At 44.1% G+C, this 21,697-nt stretch overlaps 1 protein-coding gene and 1 pseudogene across 1 annotated transcript in view; both read left to right on the plus strand.

The window, feature by feature from the left end:
- The window catches only part of LMAN1 (lectin, mannose binding 1), a 78,862-nt gene that overhangs the window by 32,493 nt on the left and 24,672 nt on the right, over positions 1–21,697 (plus strand). Inside the window, exons 7-10 of the mRNA XM_068251263.1 lie at positions 1,470–1,528; positions 5,628–5,760; positions 7,437–7,621; positions 15,249–15,319. Coding sequence (XP_068107364.1) covers positions 1,470–1,528; positions 5,628–5,760; positions 7,437–7,621; positions 15,249–15,319 — 448 coding nt within the window. The remainder of the gene's footprint in view (positions 1–1,469; positions 1,529–5,627; positions 5,761–7,436; positions 7,622–15,248; positions 15,320–21,697) is intronic.
- On the plus strand, positions 19,902–20,019 carry LOC137532750 (5S ribosomal RNA; annotated as a pseudogene).

The raw sequence follows: 21,697 nt of genomic DNA on the forward strand, positions 1-21,697 counted from the left end.
GCTGACTAAATCGCATGCGGATGCGATTCCGCATGCGTTTTTTGCCGCGATTTTGCATAGGCAGGGTATATGCGATTTTAACCATGTCACTGCCTGTGTGAATTAACATGGGTACCTATGCGAAATCACGGGAAAAACGCATGCAATTTCCCTATTAAATACATTGCCTGCATTCCACACGCAGGCGAATTCTGCGGGCTCTGCCGTGCAGAAAAATCCTGCACAGAAAAACGCAAATGAAAACTGACAAGTGGAAACAGGGCCATCCACTTGGTTGTGCGAATCCGCATGCGGAGAACGCATGCGGATTCGCTCTAGTGAAAACGGGCCCTTACCTGCCCCAGTGCTGCTTCGAGTTTCCTCTGATCTCTTCAACAGCCACACATTCTTGGCCGCATACCTCTGACTCCTGAGGCATGTCACATGATCGAGAGAGAGGGAAAACTGCCAGGAAGAACAGACATGACGCATCACTGGAGCAGGTTACTATTACACTGCTCTGCTGCACTACTCTGAAGCATGGGAAACGGGTGCCGGGGGAAGGAGGGGGGTTTAGACCCCAGGAGGGGTGCCCCATGCTAATTTTGCTGGAGAGGTCCCGTGGGTTGTTGCTGCACCCCGGCTCATATTGACAATATTTCAAGAGACTCTGTAACCAGTGAGCTCCTTTATATGGGAAACCAGTGTGCTGCTGTTTGCTTACAATGGTGCACTTTGAAGCTCTCGGTCCACCTAACATAAGAGGGGCCGCATGTTGCCGGGGGGCTTTGTGTTTGACACGTGTGCCCTACCCCCTTAACATACATCCGGTATTTTGCCTGTTTGTTTTAGCACTCTCTGCCTTCTAATGTAATCTCTCGTGTTTCCTTCCCTCCGCACAATCAAAAACTGTATCCCCTCAAATTCTCGGCAATTAAAACCTTCCACCAGTAAAGCCCCTGCACCCCCCCCCCCCCCCATGCACCCACCACCTGTTAATCACGCTATAAGTTAATTCCATTCAGCACATAGAATTCTAAAGCGGACCTCCTGTGTATATTATACATTCAGCGGGTTCTCTTCTATCAGCAAGTTGTAGTTACCTGCAGTCTTTACCCCACAAATCTCTCCCGTAGCCTCCCAGGCCGCCTGCTTCCAGCACAAAGCCCCGCCCCCTGCTAAAAACCGACATGGTGTATTCTGTACTCAAGATAGCACACCATGGTGTTTTTAACAGGGCTGAAATCATTCGGGAATCGGCCTGCGGAGCATGGGCAGCCGACAGATCGCTCTCTAGTCAGATTCGATCAGAGAGAGGATTTGTTTCTTGGTCGAATCTGCCTGTCATCGCTAGATGTATGGCTGCCTTTTAGTGACATGAAGATGGGACCTGGAAGATATCAGCGCCATATACATGCAAAACAATGATGATATTGCTGTTGTATCGACATAGTAATAAAACTGACATACATGTTCTGTTTTGTTTCCAGATGATCATGATGTTCTCTCTTTTCTAACTTTCCAACTAACCGAGCCGGACAAAGATGCAGTGAGTGATTTTTATATCCTTATTATTTCACTGTGTTTATAGTTTGCTGCATACTGGCTAGTGAAGCAGGAAGCCATTCAGGGGGCGGGGTGAAGGAGGAAGTGGAGCCAATGAGATTACTACATAACAGAAGTGTTAATGAGGAGAACTCCTCCATGTCAGGGTAACTGTGAGGAGGCCACAGCCAGGAAACACAACAGTGATAATCACTGCAGAACAGATGACCTACATAGCAATAGCACAGCTCACTGTAGCTGTAGGAACTCTATAATCTCTGTACCGTCACCATAGCAATAGCACAGCTCACTGTAGCTGTAGGAACTCTATAATCTCTGTACCGTCACCATAGCAATAGCACAGCTCACTGTAGCTGTAGGAACTCTATAATCTCTATAACGTCACCATAGCAATAGCACAGCTCACTGTAGCTGTTTGAACTATAATCTCTGTACCGTCACCATAGCAATAACACTGCTCACTGTAGCTGTATGAGCTCTATAATCTCTATACCGTCACCATAGCAATAGTACTACTTACTGTAGCTGTATGCAGGGCTGTGGAGTCGGTACATGAAACTCAGACTTCCAACTCCGACTTCTCAATTTATAAAACCACCGACTCAGACTCCAACTCCGGGTACCCAAAATGTCTCAGACTCTGACTCCTTGACTCCGACTCCTTAGTCTAATACTTACCAGGGCTGTGGAAATTTTTACAAAATCATCCGACTCCTCAGTTTAGGAAATGACAGACTCCGGGTACACAAAATTACTCAGACTCCTCAACTCCGACTCTGACTCCACAGCCCTGGCTGTATGAACTGTAATCAATATTAAGTCACTATAGCAATAGCACTGCTCACTGTAGCTGTATGAACTATAATCAATATTCAGTCACCATAGCAATAGCACTGCTCACTGTAGCTGTATGAACTATAGTCAATATTCAGTCACCATAGCAATAGCACTGCTCACTGTAGCTGTATGAACGCTATAATCTCTGTACCGTCACTATAGCAATAGTACTGCTCACTGTAGCTGTATGAACTGTATAATCTCTACCGTCACCATAGCAATAGCACTGCTCACTGTTGCTGTATGAACTATAAGCAGTATACTGTCACCATAGCAATAGCTCTGCTCACTGTAGCTGTATGAACTATAAGCAGTATACTGTCACCATAGCAATAGCTCTGCTCACTGTAGCTGTATGAACTATAATCGGTATACTGTCACAATAACAATAGCACTGCTCACTGTAGCTGTATGAACTATAATTGGTATTCTGTCACCATAGCAATAGCACTGCTCACTGGTGAACATATATTGCTTACATCTCATACAGCTACATAGCTCTAGCATTGCTCACCGTAGCTGTATGAACAATAATCGGTATACTGTCACCATAGCAATAGCACTGCTCACTGTAGCTGTATGAACTATAATTGGTATTCCGTCACCATAGCAATAGCACTGCTCACTGGTGAACATATATTGCTTACATCTCATACAGCTACATAGAAATAGCACTGCTTACTGTTGCTGTATGAACAATAATCAGTATACTGTCACCATAGCAATAGCACTGCTCACTCTAGCTGTACGAACTATAATTGGTGTACCGTCACCATAGCAATAGCACTGCTCACTGGTGACCGTATCCTAATTATACAATACTGCACAATAATTGACTCTTTTCTGTAGCATACCCAGAGGTTTACCAGTTTAATAAAAGTGCCCATATAGTGTGGTAATCACCATGGTATTACCTTCAAATGTTCCCTAAACTAAAGAACTTTTGGAAACCGTGTAGACATTTCGGCATTGGACAAGGGTCAACAATGGACACTCTCTCCAGTCTTGTGATACCGTTCCTTTATGGCCTATTCAACCTATTCAAGACTTTGGCCCATATGCAATTCACTTTTTCTCCTGAGTTTTCCCCTAGGTGATATTTTTACACCTTGTCATAAAATTCCTTTTAAACCACCAGTAAGCAAGAAAATACTCAAAATAATATCGATAGTGCCTTTTCATCCAATTTTGGGCACTTTTTCAATTGTAAAATGCTTAAAAGTTATTTTAAAGAGAATATGAAAAGTATCTCCTAAGAGATAACTCAAGTGAAAAAGTTAATTGCATTTGGGCCTTTGTCTCTAAAGACCAGAAATGTTTTTATTATTTTAAAGCTGTGATCACTGTGATTGGCTCATGGTGATCAGTCAAGAGCTCTGTGAGTTAAAGGGAACCTGAAGCGATAATTATATTGAAGCTGCCATATTTATTTCCTATTAAACAATACCAGTTGCCTGGCAGCCCTGCTGGTCTATTTGGCTGCAGTAGTGTCTGAATAACACCAAAAACAAGCATGCAGCTAATCTTGTCAGATCTGACAATAATGTCAGAAACACCTGATATGCTGCATGCTTGTTCAGGGTCTATGGCTAAAAGTATTAGCGGCAACTATTATTGCTTAAAAGGAAATTAGTATGGCAGCCTCCAAATACCTCTTGCTTCAGGTTCCCTTTAAAGGTAGATTGTCACCATAAAAATAAAATTTCAGCAACTGCTCTGAATGTATTAAGTGATAAAGATGCTAATCCTGCATTCAGAACTTTCAGAACTTTTTTTTTCTGCTGTTATGGATGGTTTGGAGTTTGTACCCCTTTTAAAACCCTGTACTCACCAAGTACCCCCTAGCATAGTAAATATTCACAAGTACCCCTTGACAAATATATATTTAATTGTAGTACATAATTGGTTCTAAACAATTTCCAAGCTATTGCTGTTAATTAGCTAAAACACTAATTAGGTGTTGTTTAAATAAAATGTATAATTTTCTAAAACTCTAAATTTGTTGTTCTTGGTTAAGTATATAAAGCCCGAGTACCCCCTGGAACCATCAGATGTACCCCCTGGGGAACGCGTACCACACGTTGAGAACCTAGGCCTTAGGAGCACTGCCCCTTTAATAGCCATTGCCATTTAGTTGCATGCTGGGGCTTCTTTTTATCTATAATATATTCCTTCTCTTTCCTTTATCTCCCTGCCTAGCTGAAGCATGATCCTCTGCTCACTTGTGTTTACAAGCAAAGCAGAGTTGACTCAGCAATTGGAGGAGAAAAGAAAAAAAAAGTTGAGGGAAGAAATTACGTCAGTATTTAGCCTTAAACTGTGGGCAAAAGACATGGTTCCCACCAGGAACAGAATTCTCTTCATTTACTATATAAAATTCACTGAAATCAAAATGTGGACAGTACAATAAATGTGTAATGTAAGTAGATCAAGTATTTATCTACTTCTATATGGATTTCTTCCCCCCCTGACATAGTATGGCTAATCCTACTGCTTCAAGAGGATCCAAACTGGTCATTTATGGGGGGGGGAGGGGGTCAGCTGTTATTCTATAGTGTTTCTGTGGGAGTAGAGTAGACCATACAGGCTATTTTGGACTCTCACACATCAGTGAGCTTCTCTGAGGTTTTTATAGCTTTATTTATATATACATTTGCTCGTTGCAAATAAGAGTGGATAAATGCTGTATACACTGGGAACAACTAGTTTTCTAAGCATGTACCAGTCCTCTTCAGGTGCCACTAATGATACAATTTGGCAAACGATCCATTACGAACAATTCTTCGTATGAACATCGTAAATTATCGTTTATATATAAATGACATACATCTCCTAACCAATCGATCAGATTGATGGAATTGAACCGAAATTCGGATCGATTACATTTGATCAGATTGGTTTGGAGATCTTTGTTCATTAGGGATCCCAAATGGTCATTTACAATGTTCATGCGAAGAATTGTTTGTAAATCGATCATTCGGCAAATTGTGTCATTAGTGGCCACTTTTAGCATCACTATAGAAGCTGCTGGTTGTCAAGGCACATATGTTACTCTTTGTACCATAGCAGAGGCGCTCCGCTTGCAGACAGGGTTTTGTGTAAGAAGGCAAATTTCACTGAGCATTGCTTATTAGCAGGAGGGCTTTTTGGTCTCTTTTAGCCCCCTATACATTCCTAGTGGTTTGGGTCACCCTGAGCTGGTTGGTTACTCTGGTGTATGGAAATGTAACAGTAATGTTCTTCAGCTTCCAGAAGATGCTGAGATCCCCAAGGAAGAAAAGGACAAGTACCAGGAAGAGTTTGATCACTTCCAAAACGAATTGGATAAGAGGAAAGACGAGTACCAGAAAGACCACCCAGAGCTAACAGAACACCCAGGCAAGTGCTTGTAGTATGGCGTGCTCCGGTAACCCTGGCGACCATCCACTATGGTCTCTACATCACTGGTTCTGCATGGAGGCTCCCATTAGTATACTAACAGCAATGTTAAGTGAACTTGCCGTGCAGGAAGGTAAAGGGAAAACTGTGGCACTCTGCAGGCAAATGTATTCATGCAACAATTATGCATTCGCTCTTCCAACTATAGAACCGTCCCTGCAGTCTGGCCGTGCTCACGGTAAGGTTAAAAGAGCCAAATGTGTGGAAAAAACCAGCAGAGGAATCCTGGCACTGTCAGTCAGGGCTTTTGTAAAGAATAATGGAAATGCTCCTGATATGAGCCCTTAAAGGGTACCCGAGGCATCAAAAAGCATAAAGAGTAAAATACTTAGGAAGTCTCTGGATCCTATAGAGGAGCTGTTGATGAAAGTAACAAAGGAGTGATTGGATAGGTTTCAGGAGATCAAGGCCAAGGCGAGGTCATGGATGCCCGCGGGCTGTAGTGATTGGAGGAGGAGGGGGTGGTCTACAGTATCAAATCCCGAGGAAAGGCTAATCAGGAGCAAGATAGAATAACTGCCTTTAGCCCTGGCAAGGGTAAGGTCATTGACCACCTTGGCGAGGGCTGTTTCTGTTGAGTGTACAGGTCGGAATCCAGACTGTAGGGGGTCAAATAAGCATTGGTGTTGAGGTATTGAGTAATGCGTTCTTGGCACAGGCGTTCGAGGAGTTTAGAGGCATAGGGAAGGAGGGAGATTGGGCAGTAGTTTGAGGGTAGGGATGGGTCGAGTAAGGGTTTTTTTTTCAGCAAGGGAAGTACAGTGGCCTGTTTGAACACTTTGGGGAAGGTGTAGTTCGTGGAAGGGATGCCTTGGAAGCAGTACACCAGGTATGTATGACCTGTACACTTTGCCGGTGCTCAGTCTCCACCGGATTGCCCAAGCGGTCGCTGGTTCTCCATAAACAAAGGAAAGAGAGACGGCACACAATTGGCTGCAAAACTGTTGCTGAGTATTATGGAGCAAAGCACTGCATTACGTGTTACGGACTTTCGTCCTTCCTCAGATGGAAGGACTGAAGTCCGTAACATGTAATGCAGTGCTTTGCTCCATAATACACTGCAACAGTTTTGCAGCCAGTTGTGTGCTGTCTCTCTTTCGTTTACTTTGGGGAAGGTGCCCGTAGAAAGCGGTTGAGGTTGAACAAGCAGGTGAGGACTGGAGCCAAGTCAGGGATGTGTGCGAAGGGTGTTTGAGGGAACGGGGAGAGGTAGTGGGAGGGGAAGCTGCTAGCAACAGGCTGACTTCATCAATGGTTGAGAGGCGTTGGGAATGGAGCGATGGAGGAGGGAAATTTCATTGCATATTGTTGCAATTTTAGTGGTGAAGTGGTTGGCAAAGTCGCTGGCAGAGAGGGAGGAGTTGGGTTGAGTAGGGAATTAAAGGTAGCAAAAAGCCGTCTGAAAAGCCGTCTGGTTGGAAGCTTGCAAAGTACCTTTTGTTTTGCTTCAGAGGGCAGTGTGGAAGAGTAGTAGTAGATCAGGCTGTATTGGCTGGCTCATGTTAGAAAATGACAGCATGTGTCTGACTACGCCACGCCAGTAACATGGTATGAATGTAATATACTGTGGTAGCACTGCCATTACTCTCATGAAAACTCTCTTGTTCCTTTAATAGATGATATGTACGAGACGGTCAATGATCGGGAGCTCAGGCAGATCTTTGAAGGCCAGAACCGCATTCACCTGGAGATAAAGCAGCTGAACCGACAGCTTGATATGATCCTAGATGAACAGAGGAGATACGTCAACGCAGTGACCGATGCCGTGTCCAAGAGAGGATCTGCTGACAACGTGCCTCAGGTATGGCTGCAAAGCCTTAACACACACTATTACTATTATTATTATTATTATTATTATTATTATACCCTCTTTCCCACAAAATAAGCCCTACTCTGAAAATAAGCTCTAGCTGGAATTTTTAGCATACTTGAAATATAAGCCCTACCCCGAAGATAAGCCCTAGCAGAAGTTAAAGAGGAGGAAGAGGCGGCCAGTAAGTGGAGACACCTCAGTGCTGTGCCGATCAGGCACTGGTTCTGTCATCCCAGCACACAGCAAGGTTATCAGCTGTGTGCAGGGGTGACAGGGCAGGTGCCTGATCAGTACAGTAGGATACCATCAAATCCAGGAACAACACAGTACAAAGCAAAGGAACAGGAATTGTTATGCAGAGACACTTCCTGATAGAAATATAAGACATCCTCTGAAAATAAGCCCTAGCTCATCATTTGGAGCAAAAATTAATATAAGACAGTGTCTTATTTTCGGGGGAAACACGGGTAGCACTGACATTTTCCACAGGGCTTTTACACGAAAATGTACAGTCATGTCCTGAAATGTCCCGAGGGCCTCACAATTAAATCACTAATAAAATTCATATGTCTATCGTTTTAGGGGGGAAGCCAATTAACTTACTTGCGGTTTTGCGATGTGGGCGGAAACCGGAGTGTCCGAAGGAAACCCACACAGGCACCGAGAGAACATTCCAATGCCATTTAGTTAGTGCCCTGGCTGAGATCTGAAGGGGGCGGGGCAGTGCTGCAAGACAAGAGTGCGATCTAGTTTGCCACAGCGCTGGCAGAGTGGATAGCAGGGATCAGCACTACATCCCGTGGGTGTTGGTTTGGGGCAGACTCTGTACAGATTGCAGTCGAGCAACACTTTCTGTTAGGGAGGGGGGTGGAGGGATATGCACAGTGCACGACAAAGTAAACACTAGCTGGCTAAAATTTAAAAAAAGTTTGATACTTGCCTAGAGGGAAGCCTTTTGGATTCTTTAAAAGTTTGCAGCCTGGCTTCTCTTCTTGGACTGGGCGGCTTTGGCCACAGAGACACATTGAGGCTGCACTTTAACACAGCGGGAGCGCGTCTTCCGTCCGGACTGATCGACCCAACTGAGCGATTTCGGCAGGAATTTCCTCTGATCGGTCAGTTGAGCAGGCCAAATGCTGCCCCGATTTCTCACCAATTCGATCAAAGTGATCGAAACTCATAGATTTCTCCAGTCAATATATGGCAGAATCTGGCCTGCTTTAGTCACTAGGAGTGACGGTTTGCTTTTTTGTGTTTCCATTTTCTGCCCTTTTTGTGGGTGTTGTCTTATATGTTATCGGTCATACAAACACAACTGATTTCACTTTTCTAATCTTGGAAGTAAATTGCGTTTCCTCTAGTTGGGTGCGATGATCTGTTTTTAGCTATCTGACCCTGACGTATCAGGTGATTTCATTGTTCTTATTGGGTGTGTCAATCTTACTAGAGCAACTTGCATGCAATAGATTTTTTCCAGTAACCTCCAGGACAGGTCCACCCTGAGACGACATAGGCTCCTCCCAGGAACAGGAAACGTCCACGTAGAGTACTCTATAAATTTTAAACTGACACCCACAACTCCAGTTGACGTTTCCTGTTCCAGGAAAGCAAGGGTGCTCTATGCCGCTCGCCGGTCCTTCAGATCAGGTGTGTCTGGGACTAGGTTGGCGGTGTATCAGGGGGACCTGCCTGGAGGTGGTTTTGGATCCCTAGAGAGAAGATGGAGGTACCTGTCTTCGGCGCTCCTATGGCTACCCGAGTTGAGGTGGATCTAAGAGGAGCAAGCGGCGTCCGTGATTCACTAGAAGGCAGAGGCCGTTGGCGCGCTGGAGTGGTGTGAGGGCTGTCCCTGAGCTTCCGGAGGGTTGGCTGGATTTGCCCTCAATGGCGGCTTCCGTATAGGAACTTCCGCCCTTACATGACGTCACTTCCGGTCGGCGCGGTGAAGAGACGTCGGAACTCTGCAGGGCTCGGCAGTTTGTTTGTTGAGCGGAGCAGGATGGACGCTAAGCAGGAGCCAGGAAAGGTGAGTAGACGGGCTGGAGGCTTGGAGACCTTAATGGTATGAGCCACGCCGCGTCTATGCTGAGGTCTGTTTTTACCAAGACATGTTTATATGCAAACCCTGTCTATGCCTGCTTGGGGAATGTAATTTTACTGAATTTTAGATGAATTTTACAGGCTGTTAGGCCACGGGTGGCCTCTATATAGTTGTGCGAAGCTGATTTTGTATTGTTGCTATGTATAGTCAAATATGACACAACATATTACATTATGTGAATGGCTTAGAGGCGGGCTGTATGATTCTTAGGCTATTCTGTTAATGCATACTAGTCTCCTTTTGAATCTGCCTCTCCCTTTTGGTTTTGGAAACCTATCTTTTGTATCACAATGCTGTAACACAAGTCACCTGGGTGATTCTTCCCCATTATTGATACAGGATGGTGACTGTGTATTATTTTATATGTCATTATAGGGCGGAGAATCTGCTGATCCTTCAAGACCAAGGAGGCGGTGCCCGCTCTGTGATACAAAACTTGCCCATACATATACTAAACAGTTTTGTCAGGCCTGCTTTATGAAATTAATTCAGGAACAGTCAGGAGGGTTGAAGGAGGAAATCATGTCTGCAGTTAAACAGGAGATGGCAGAGACAATAAAATCAATAAGGGAAGCCTTTACGGCAGCAGTTGCTCCGCCTGCCGATGCAATGGAGGCTGGGACTAGTACAGCTACACCTTTAACCCCTGATCCTAAGGCTGTTACCACACAGCCTGAACAACCTGATAAACACAAGAGTAAGGCCTCATCTAAGAGACGTATTATTTCGTCCTCAGAAGAAGAGGGTATAGATGAAGAGGATGAGGATAACGATGGGTCAGATGCATCTTCCGTAAAAAGTATGGATAGTATGTCAGATCCTAAGAAAGTTTCTAGATTTAGATTCCCGGCGGATGACACAGAGCAACTTATTTTAGCGATCAATAAGACTCTTAACATTGAGCCAGAGAAGACAAAAGACATATCAGTACATGATAGGCTATACCAGGGAATGGAACCAGCGGAACCACTAACCTTTCCCATTCATATTTCTACTAAAAATACAATTATGAGTCAGTGGAAGTATCCGGACAAGAAACTATTTATGTCTAAAGGATTTATTAAGAGATTTCCGTTTAAAGAAGATGATGTTAAGATGTGGAATCGTTGTCCCAAGCTTGATGCGGCTTTTTCACAGGTTAACAAACAGAACGAATTAGCATTTGAAGATCTGGGATATCTCAAAGATCGACAAGATAAGAAAGTAGAGTTTGCTCTGAAAAAAGCCTGGTCCTCAGCTGGTGCAAATTTTCGGCCGGCAGCAGCTACTACATGTGTAGCAAGAGTATTGGCATTATGGGTGAAAAAAGTGGAAGAGAATGTTCAGAAAGGAGCTTCTAAAGAAGACATACTAGAGTCGTTAGATGTGGTGTCTAGGGCTACTGACTATATTACAGATGCGGCAGCAGAGAATATAAGAATAAATGCGAGAACAACAGCTTTAATTAATACTGCCAGGCGCAATTTATGGATCAAAAATTGGGAGGGCAGTCAGACTTCGAAAGCAAGAGTATGCAATATACCGTTCGATGGTGAGTTATTATTTGGAGCACAACTAGATGAGATATTGGAGAGAACTTCTAACAAGAAGAAGAGTTTTCCAGTTAAGAAGAAATTTGTGCAGAATAAGAGATTCTTCAGGAGAAATAGGCAGGAGAATAAAGAAAGGCCTCAACAAAGAAGGAAGCCTTGGGCAATTAACAAAGAGGGGGCAAAAAAGAACTTTCTTTTTCGAAGCTCAGACGTTCAAGAAAGGAAGTGACGCCAGAGAAAAAGTTGGGGGTCGTCTAATGAGATTTTATTCCCAGTGGACAAAAGTCAGCAGAAACGATTTCATCCTCAATCTCATAAATACAGGATACAGGATTCAATTTCAGTCATTGCCAGGAAACAGATTCATCACTACTCCTCTTCCCAGGGACAAAGAAAGAAAAGAGGCCCTGGGAAAGATCATAAACGATATGGTGGAGGAAAAAGTGGTGGTCCCTGTTCCGCGCAATCAGATACAAAGGGGTTTTTACTCGACGATCTTTATGGTAAAAAAGCCGACGGGCAAGTTCAGACTAATTCTGAACCTCAAGCCTCTAAACCCCTTTGTATCTTATCAAAGATTCAGGATGGAATCAATATTCTCTGTGAGAAACTTACTAACCCCCAACTGCGTAATGACGAACATAGACTTGAGAGATGCTTACTGGCACATCCCAATAAGAGAGTCATCCCAGAGGTTCCTCAGATTTGCGGTAAAGGGAAGGAAGTTGATTCAACATTTCCAGTTCAATGCTCTACCTTTCGGAATATCATCAGCCCCACGCATCTTCTCGAAGGTAATGGGGGAAGTGATAAAGTATTTCCACACAGAAGGAATCCTGGTAATTCCTTATCTGGACGACTTACTGATAGTAGCAGATTCATACCAGCAAGCAGAAAGGAACACAGCGAGAGTGTTGGAACAATTACAGGCTCTGGGATGGATAATCAATTGGGAAAAATCGATTCTTCAACCAACATCAAGAATACAATTTCTGGGAGTTCTGATAGATTCAGGGACACAAAGACTTTATCTGACAACAGAAAAGATAACAAAGGTAAGAAGAATCATAAAGGAGTGCAACAAGGATCCAGACTTGTCAATAAGGGAAATCATGAAGGTGCTGGGCTTCTTAACCTCGACATCTCCAGCAATTCAGTGGGCCCTGATGCACACAAGACATCTACAGTTTTGGATGATGCAAAACTGGAACAAAAAACAGGAGGATCTGGAAAGGCAGATAAGATGTCCAACAGAAGTGCTGAGATCGCTGGACTGGTGGCTATCAGAGAAAATTCTGACGGAAGGAAGATTATGGAATGTTCCAGCCAAGAAGTACATCACCACAGATGCAAGTCTAATTGGATGGGGAGCCCATCTGGAAGGAACAGTGATGCAGGGACTGTGGTCCAAGTGGATAAGAAACCAGTCTTCAAATTACAGAGAATTAAGAGCAATAAAAGAGTCACTAGTACAGGGTCTGCAGATATTAAAGGGCCAACATGTTCAAGTCAGGACAGACAACACGACCGCTGTGGCTTATATAAATCGACAGGGAGGAACAAGATCAAAAAAGCTCTTGGATCTGGCGATGGAAGTATTGATACTCGCAGAGGAGAATTTCCTGTCATTGTCAGCAATTCATCTAAAAGGATCTCTAAACAACATGGCAGATTTCCTAAGCAGACACAGCCTGTCGAACTCGGAAATGGAAATATCACACAGAGTATTCAAAAGTCTAGTAAAAATGTGGGGACGTCCCCAGATAGACATGTTCGCAAACAAGTCAAACACAAAATGCAGGAGGTTCTATTCGTTGAATCCCAGAGAGGGAGCGGAAGCGGTGGATGCACTCAGTCAGAACTGGACATTCGAGAGGGGATATGCGTTTCCACCGATTCAGCTTATTCCGCGGGTGTTACAGAAACTGATGCAGACAAGGGTAACAGTCATTATGGTAACACCGGATTGGCCAGGAAGAAGTTGGTATCCGATGATTCTAAAAATGAGGTTGGAGGGTCCATTGAGAATCTCTCACAGGGATACACTATCCAGCAAATCAGGAAGAAATCTAGACTGTATACCAAATCTAAACCTGTCTGCCTGGCTTCTGAGAGGTCTCCGTTAAGAAAGAGAGGGGTTTCAGAAAGAGTCATAAGTACACTATTAGATTGTAGAAAAAAGGTGACGCGGAAAATATACTTAAAATATTGGAAAACCTTCAATATGTGGAAAGAACAGTCGGGATTTTCAGGAGATATAATACCTACGGTATTAGAATTTCTACAAGATGGTGTGGAAAAGAATATTTCTTTAAGTACTTTAAAGGTACAAGTAGCGGCAATATCTACTTTTCTGGATATAAGGTTAGCAGGGGACCCCCTTATAATCCAGTTCTTCAGATCCATTGAGAGAAAGAAGCCCATAGTGAATAGAAAAGTTCCCAGCTGGGACTTATCTTTAGTACTAAAGGTATTGAAAGAGGAACCTTTTGAGCCATTATCGGAGATTCCTTTAAGACTTCTTACAATGAAGACTATCTTTCTAATCGCCATTACTTCAGCGAGGAGAGTAAGTGAGCTGGAAGCGTTAGGTTGTGATGAGCCGTTCTGTATAATATTTAATGATAGGGTAGTATTAAAGACATGTGAGGAATTTCTTCCCAAAGTAACGACAACATTTCACAGATCACAGGAAATTGTGTTACCTTCATTTAATTCAGAACCAGCATTGGATGTCAGGAGATGTCTTATTTCATACATGGAAAGAGTAGCAGAGTTTAGAGAATCAAGAGCTCTATTCATAAATACCTCAGGGGCTACAAAGGGGAAGAAAATGTCGAAGAGAACCATAGCCAAATGGATAAAGTTGGTTATAGAGGAAGCTTATAAGTTAGCAGGAACCTCACTAACAGGTACAGTTAGGGCCCACTCTACTAGGGCAGCTGCCACATCATGGGCTTACAGAGCGGGTGCAACGCCAGAAGAGATTTGCAGAGCGGCTACGTGGACAAGTCTCGGCACCTTCTCAAGACACTACAGGGTGAATCTGATGTCTGCAAGACAACAATCATTCGGAAGGAAAGTTCTGCAGGCAGTAAGCCCACCCTAAAATTGGTAAGATTCTTGCTTATCTTCTCAGGGTGGACCTGTCCTGGAGGTTACTGGAAAAACCATTGTTAGTTACCTGGTAACTTCCTTTTTAGTAACCTCCAGGACAGGTCCGTAACCCACCCGTTTATAGAGGTATAGAGATGTGTGTGTGTATATATATATATATATATATATATATACGTATGCCTTATGGATTGTTAGATGGATGGGGACACCTGCTATGAGTAACAGTTCTTGTGGTTGACTGGAGTTGTGGGTGTCAGTTTAAAATTTATAGAGTACTCTACGTGGACGTTTCCTGTTCCTGGGAGGAGCCTATGTCGTCTCAGGGTGGACCTGTCCTGGAGGTTACTAAAAAGGAAGTTACCAGGTAACTAACAATGGTTTCATTGCTCAAAACAGTCACCCATGATCGTTTTGGGTGACTATCTTGCATATGATGTACTTGCCCTGTACATATAGGAGGGTGGCTCCTCCTGGTCTTAAGCAGGCCACACGCATCAATTTTCCCCTTTGATTCTCTGCAGATCCAATCACTGTGATCGAATCTCCTGGGAATCAATGCCATAAAAACATCCTGTCGATTGATTTTGTCTTAAAATTGATTGGACCGGATTAAAGATTTTAGTCATTCGAGGTCTGGGCAGGAGTGGCTGTTGATTGGCGGCTCATAGCATTGCCCTGCGTAGAACTGAACAATACTACGGGTCAATCGATTTTCCTACTGGAATCTATTGAAAATCGTTCTGCAGTACATGGACAGACTACAGTGCTGACCTGTGGCTTAAAGTACCACTACACTAGCCTGCTTCCTGATTCTGTCTATCAAAATGTGTCTTTTTAATGCTCATTTTTGTTTCTTCCACTCCAGGCATCTACTCAGGAGCTGGACATGCTGCTGAGTGGTCAGAGGGAGGTAATAAAGTACATCAATGAAATGAGGTAAGGGAGAAATGACTTGCTTTAAAGAACAAGTGACACCCATGCTAACCTAGAAATAAAAACACATATATAAGTAGATAAATACTAGTTCTACTTACATAACAGATGTATTGCAATGTCCACTGTATGATCCCTGTGAATTTTATAGAAGAAAAGCAGAAAATCCTGTTCTAGACAGTTTCCATCTTGGTTACCTTTGAATGAAGCTAATCCTGACATAATTTTCTCCCTCACTCTTTTTTTTCTCCTCTTGCTAATTGTGTATTCGTTACCCGCCCTCCTCCCAGAGTCTTCAGCCATTCCCACTGAGTTCTATACTAGGAAGTGCACTGTCTTATGTCACTAGGAGGGGCAAATAAAGGAAAGAGGAGGAATATATTATGGATTAAAAGACCTCCCAGCATGCAACTGTTTTGCCATCCGATGGCAATTAAAGGGCCAGTGCTCCTAAGGTGTGTGTGATAACTCCAAACCGTAACAGCAGGAAAAGTTTTGAATGCAGGATCAGCATCTTTATCACTTAATACACTCAGATCAGTTGCTGTTGAAATTTGATTTTTATGATGACAATCCCGCTTTTAAAGAGACTCTGTGTAACAAAAAAAACGTTCCCCTGGGGGATACTCACCTCGGTAGGGGGAAGCCTCTGAATCCTATCGAGGCTTCCCCCATCCTCCTATGTCCCACGGCGGTCTCGCTGCAGCCCACGGAATGCACAGCCGACAATTTGTCAGGCTGTGCAATATTTACCTTTTCTAGCTCCAGCGGGGGCGCTGTTACGGCTCAGGAGGCGCAGGAGACTTGCACAATAGCGCGGGCCGACAGCGATCGTCTATTTTCTCCCATCTCCGAGCGAGAGCCGATACTGCGCCTGCGCTGGAGCCAGGAAGGTAAATATTTACATCCCCGCCCTTCGGAGGGGCACAGCGAGACCACCGTGGGACACAGGAGGACGGGGGAAGCCTCGATAGGATCCGGAGGCTTCCCCCACCCGAGGTAAGTACTCCCCAGGGGAACTTTTTTTGGTTACAGGTTTTCTTTAAAGCTTAGCAATTGACCTGGTTAGTGCTGCTGCTGCCTACTAATTATCTATGCAAAGTTCACTTCTGATACACTCAGCAACAGGCACTCTCTTATTTATTTATTGTATTTATAAAGCTCCAACGTATTACGCAGCGCTGGACATTAGTTACAGACAATATTTAGGGTGACATACAGCAATAAGACAATACAGGAATACAAGAAAACCAGATCAGGCAGCACAGTATGAGTACAAGGTTATGCTTAGTCACTGGATGGGAGCATGGAGATTAGGCAAGTTAGGTTCACTCAAATGCATAATAATGCAGGTGCATGATCAGGTAGGACACAAAAGGAGGAGGACCCTGCCCAAAGGCTTACAATCTAGAGGGAGAGGTAGGGACATGAAAGGTAGGGGGACCAGAGTTCAGCTGCGGGTTTAGAGCACTTGTGAGGGGTGGTGCTGATTGCCTGGAGGAAAACCCTCACCAACAAACTCCATGTAGATAATGTTCCAAGTTGCAGAACTGGGGATCCCAGGTTCATTTTCAAAGTGAGAATGCTAAACACTCCACCACTGTGCTGCCCATTATCACCCTGTGCCTACATCTCTCAGCAGTTATGAGCTCTGTTGTCCAGAATGATCGTTCAGGATTGTTTAAAGGCAACCTGAAGTGAGAAAGATATGGAAGCTGACTACTATGCATATTGCTGACTACACCACACACAATTGCTCACTCCCGGCTCCAGCAATTTCCTGCCACCATGCGATACCTAGAGGGAAGAGCGGGTGGGTCCCGGCACTCTCACCACCAGGCAGTTCGCCCCCACTGCCTCTATACTGAATGCTGACACACGCAATTAGTTCAGAATTGTGTAAAGGCAACCTGAAGTGAGACAGATATGGAAGATGGCATATTTATTTCCTTTTAAACTATGCATGTTGCCTGGCTGTCCTAAGCCAAGCCTCTGCCTCTAACACTTTTAACCATAGACCCTGAACAAGCATGCAGCAGATCAGGTGTTTCTGACTGAAGTCTGACTGCATTAGCCGCATGCTTGTTTCAGGTGTGTGATTCAGACACAACTGCAGGCAAAGATCAGCAGGGCTGCCAGGCAACTGGTACTGTCTAAAAGGAAATAAATATGGCAGCTTCCATATGCCTCTCACCTCAGGTTCCCTTTAAGGCCCCTTTTTCCATTAACCTCCAGGACAGGTCCACCACGAGAACGACAGGCTCCTCCCAGGAACAGGAAACGTCCAGATAGAGTACTCTATAAATCTTTGTCCAACCCCTTGATCCTCAGTTGACGTTTCCTGTTCCAGGGAACAAGGAGTGCTCTGGTCGCTCGCCGGTCCGTCAGACCAGGTGTGTTTGGGACCCGGTTGGCGGCGGATGGTGGACCTGCCTAGAGAGGTGTTGGGGTCTGGTGGGGAGAAAGCGAGAGTTACCTTCTCCCATGGCTGTCCTGGCTGCCCGAGTTGCGGTGGATCCGGAGGACACGCGCGGCGTCCATGATTCCCCTGGAGCGGAGGCTAATGGCGCGCCGGAGGTGACGTGGATAGTCATGCGGGCCTCCAGAGGGTAGGCAGCTGATTGCCCTCAATGGCGGTGTACGCGTGACGTACTTCCGCCCTTACGCGGCGTCACTTCCGGTCGCGTGGGGGAAGAGACGCCGGAAGCCTGCATGGTTCGGCAGTTCGTGTGCTGAACGGAGCGGGATGGACGCTAAGCAGGAGCCAGGAAAGGTAAGCGTGGCGGAGGCTTGGTGACCTATATGGTATGAGCTGTACGCCCTATGCCGCGTCTGTACTGAGGTCTGTTATTAAATTGAGACTATGCAGTATAACATAACAGCCTGCTTAGCGTCTGATCTGAGGTCTGTATAACTATGCATAGAATAGAATGCTGGTACAGATTATTCGGGGAGATATACGGAGATGTGTATATATATGTTTGGATATTAAGACCTTTATAGATATATGTGTAAACCATTAGGGTATGGGCAACATAACAGTTATATGATTGGCCTTTATGATATATTCCCTTGACTACTATATGCAAAGAAAGTATATATATTATAGATTTCAGATGGATTATATGTATATGATATCTCTATACATGTTCCTTCTTTCCTGGTATCAGGGTTGCTATCACTCTTGATATTTGTGCACCAGGGTGTTTTTTCCCTTTTTGTTTGAGAAAGAGGGATGACATTATTTTTGTTGTTTGATTATTATAGGGCCCGGAGTCTACTGAGCCGACAAGGCCAAGAAGGCGGTGCCCGCTCTGTGATGCAAAAATGGCCCATAATTATAATAAGTAGTTTTGCCAACCTTGTTTAGTAAAACTAATACAGGAACAATCAGGGGGTTTAAGGAAGAATTAATGTCAGCTGTTAAAAGAGAAATGGCTGACACAATTAAATCATTAAGAGAAGTATTTGCCTCTGCTATCCCCCCAGCAACAGAGGCAGTAATTACAGGTACGAGTACGTCCATGCCGACCGTGGAGATACCAAATGCTGAGTCTCAGCTTATTAAACATAAAAATAAAAAGATGTTAAGACTTGGAATAGATGTCCCAAGCTTGATGCAGCATTCTCACAGGTTAATAAAGACAACAAATTAGCCTTTGAGGATCTGGGGTATCTGAAAGATCCACAAGATAAGGAAGTAGAATTGCCTTTAAAGAGAATCTGTATTGTTAAAATCGCACAAAAGACATCTCCTATTCCCCTCTGTCACAATTTCTCCGCTCCCCGCCGCATTAAAAGTGGTTAAAAACAGTTTTAAAAAGTTTGTTTATAAACAAACAAAATGGCCACTAAAACAGGAAGTAGGTTGATGTACAGTATGTCCACACATAGAAAATACATCCATACACAAGCAGGCTGTATACAGCCTTCCTTTTAAATCTCAAGAGATCATTTGTGTGTTTCTTTCCCCCCTGAGGGGGGAGTGCATAGCAGAACCACAACACTGAAGAACTTGGCAGCCTTCCAGACACAGGCTGACAAGTCTGACAAGGGAAAGATACATTGATTTATTACAGAGACTGTGATAGTACAAAGTGCTGCAGTAAGCCAGAACACATTAGAATAGCTTTTGGAACTTGTAGGATGAAAAAAAAAAAAACAAAAACAACAAAAAAAAAAAAACAGGATGCAATTTTTGTTACGGAGTCCCTTTAAAAGGCCTGGACAGCAGCAGGTGCAAATTTTAGACCAGCAGCAGCTACAACATGTGTAGCAGGAGTTATATCTCTATGGGAAGCAGTGGCTGCTTGGTGTAATGGATAAGGGTGCTGCCTCTGACAAAGGAGACCAGAGTTCAGATCTCAGCTCTGTCTGTTCAGTAAGCCAGCACCTATTCAGTAGGAGACCTTAGGCAAGTCTTTCTAACACTGCTACTGCCTATAGAGCATGCCCTAGTGGCTGCAGCTCTGGTCCTTAGAGTAATTAAAAAGGTAGTGTGGTTCAGGGTCTTGAGGTTAAGACAGTTACCTACTAGCTACTACACACTGCATACTGGGTTCAGATCCCAGCTATGGTATATAAGGCCTGCGGCCACACTAAGCCGATAGCGCCGCTCTAGTCAGATCGTGGAGGCTAAGCGGCTTCAGGCCTGGTTAGTAGCTGCATGGGAGACCGGCTGTGAACCCCAGGTGCTGCAGGTGAGGAGCTTCTAAGCAGGAGATTCTAGAATCATTAGAGGTAGTTTCCAAGGCCACAGACTATATAATTGACGCAGCAGCCGAGAACATCAAGGTAAACGCAAAAACCTCGGCATTGATTAACACAGCAAGGTGCAGGAGGCTTTACTCCTTGAATCCAAATGAGGGAATATTCGACAAGGGTTATGCGTTTCCACCAATCCAACTGATTCCACGGATTTTACAAATCTAAACCCGTCAGCCTGGCTTCTGAGAAGTTCCCTCTAAGGATAAAGGGAGTTTAAGAGAGGGTCATCAGTACCTTGTTAGACTGTAGGAAGAAGGGACAAGGAAAATATACTTAAGATATTGGAAAACCTTCAATATGTGGCAGGAAGAGTCAGGGTTCAAGGGTGAATAAGTACCGACTGTTTTAGGGTTTCTACAGGATGGTGTAGCAAAGAATATGTCATTAAGTACCTTAAAGGTACAGGTAATGGGAATATCTACCTTTCGGGGGTAGGGTTAGCAAAGGACCCCCTTATCATCCAATATTTTAAATCAGTAGAAAGGAAACCTATGGTAAATAGGAAAGTTGGGATGTATCCTTAGTTTTGAAGGTATTGATAATAGAGCCCTTTGAACCCATATCATAAATTCCCTTCAGACTCCTAACAATGAAGATTGTATTTCTCATAGCTATTACCTCGGCTAGACGGGTGAATAAGTTAGAGGCCCTATGTTGCGACGAACCTTTTTGTATAATATTTAAGGATCTATTACCGTTATTTGAAGAAGAGCCGGGGTTAGATGTCAGAAGATGTCTTATATGCTACTTAGAGAGGGTAGCGGAGTTTAGGAGTTCTAGAGCCTTGCTAGTCAACACTTCAGGTGCTACAAGAGGCGGAAAGATGTCAAAAGGATCTATAGCTAAATGGGTAAAACTATGCATAGAGGAAGCCTATAGGATTACAGGAAATACTGTGTTAAATACAGTTAGAGCCCATTCAGCCAGAGCAGCAGCCACTTCATGGGCTTACAGAGCGGGTGCTACGCCAGAAGAAATCTGCAGAGCGGCTACATGTTTAAATCTAAGCACCTTCTCTAGACACTACAGAATGAACCTGATGTCTGCAAGGCAGCAATCATTTAGAAGGAAAATCCTGCAGGCAGTCAGCCCACCCAAAATTGGTAAGATTCTTGCTCATCTTCTCGTGGTGGACCTGTCCTGGAGGTTAATGGAAAAACCAATGTTAGTTACCTGGTAACATCCTTTTTAGTAACCTCCAGGACAGGTCCGTAACCCACCCGAGTAAAGGATTTATATGTGTATATAAGTACAAGAAAAGTATATGTATATGCAGTATGAATATTAAAACCCCTTTGTTTTTAGGAACAGTACTTGGAATTGACTGAGGATCAAGGGGTTGGACAAAGATTTATAGAGTACTCTATCTGGACGTTTCCTGTTCCTGGGAGGAGCCTGTCGTTCTCGTGGTGGACCTGTCCTGGAGGTTACTAAAAAGGATGTTACCAGGTAACTAACATTGGTTTTACACTTATCTAGGATTTTGGTATTGCGTTCCTCTCTGTTGAAAAGCAATGGGACATTCCACACTTAAAGTGTACCTGAGTTGTAAAATAAAGATGATTTGATACTCGCCCGCAGCTTCCTCCGACAGCATAAGCTCGTCTGAGTCCC

The sequence above is a fragment of the Hyperolius riggenbachi genome, chromosome 1 (assembly GCF_040937935.1).
Source record: "Hyperolius riggenbachi isolate aHypRig1 chromosome 1, aHypRig1.pri, whole genome shotgun sequence".
NCBI classification, from domain to species: domain Eukaryota; kingdom Metazoa; phylum Chordata; class Amphibia; order Anura; family Hyperoliidae; genus Hyperolius; species Hyperolius riggenbachi.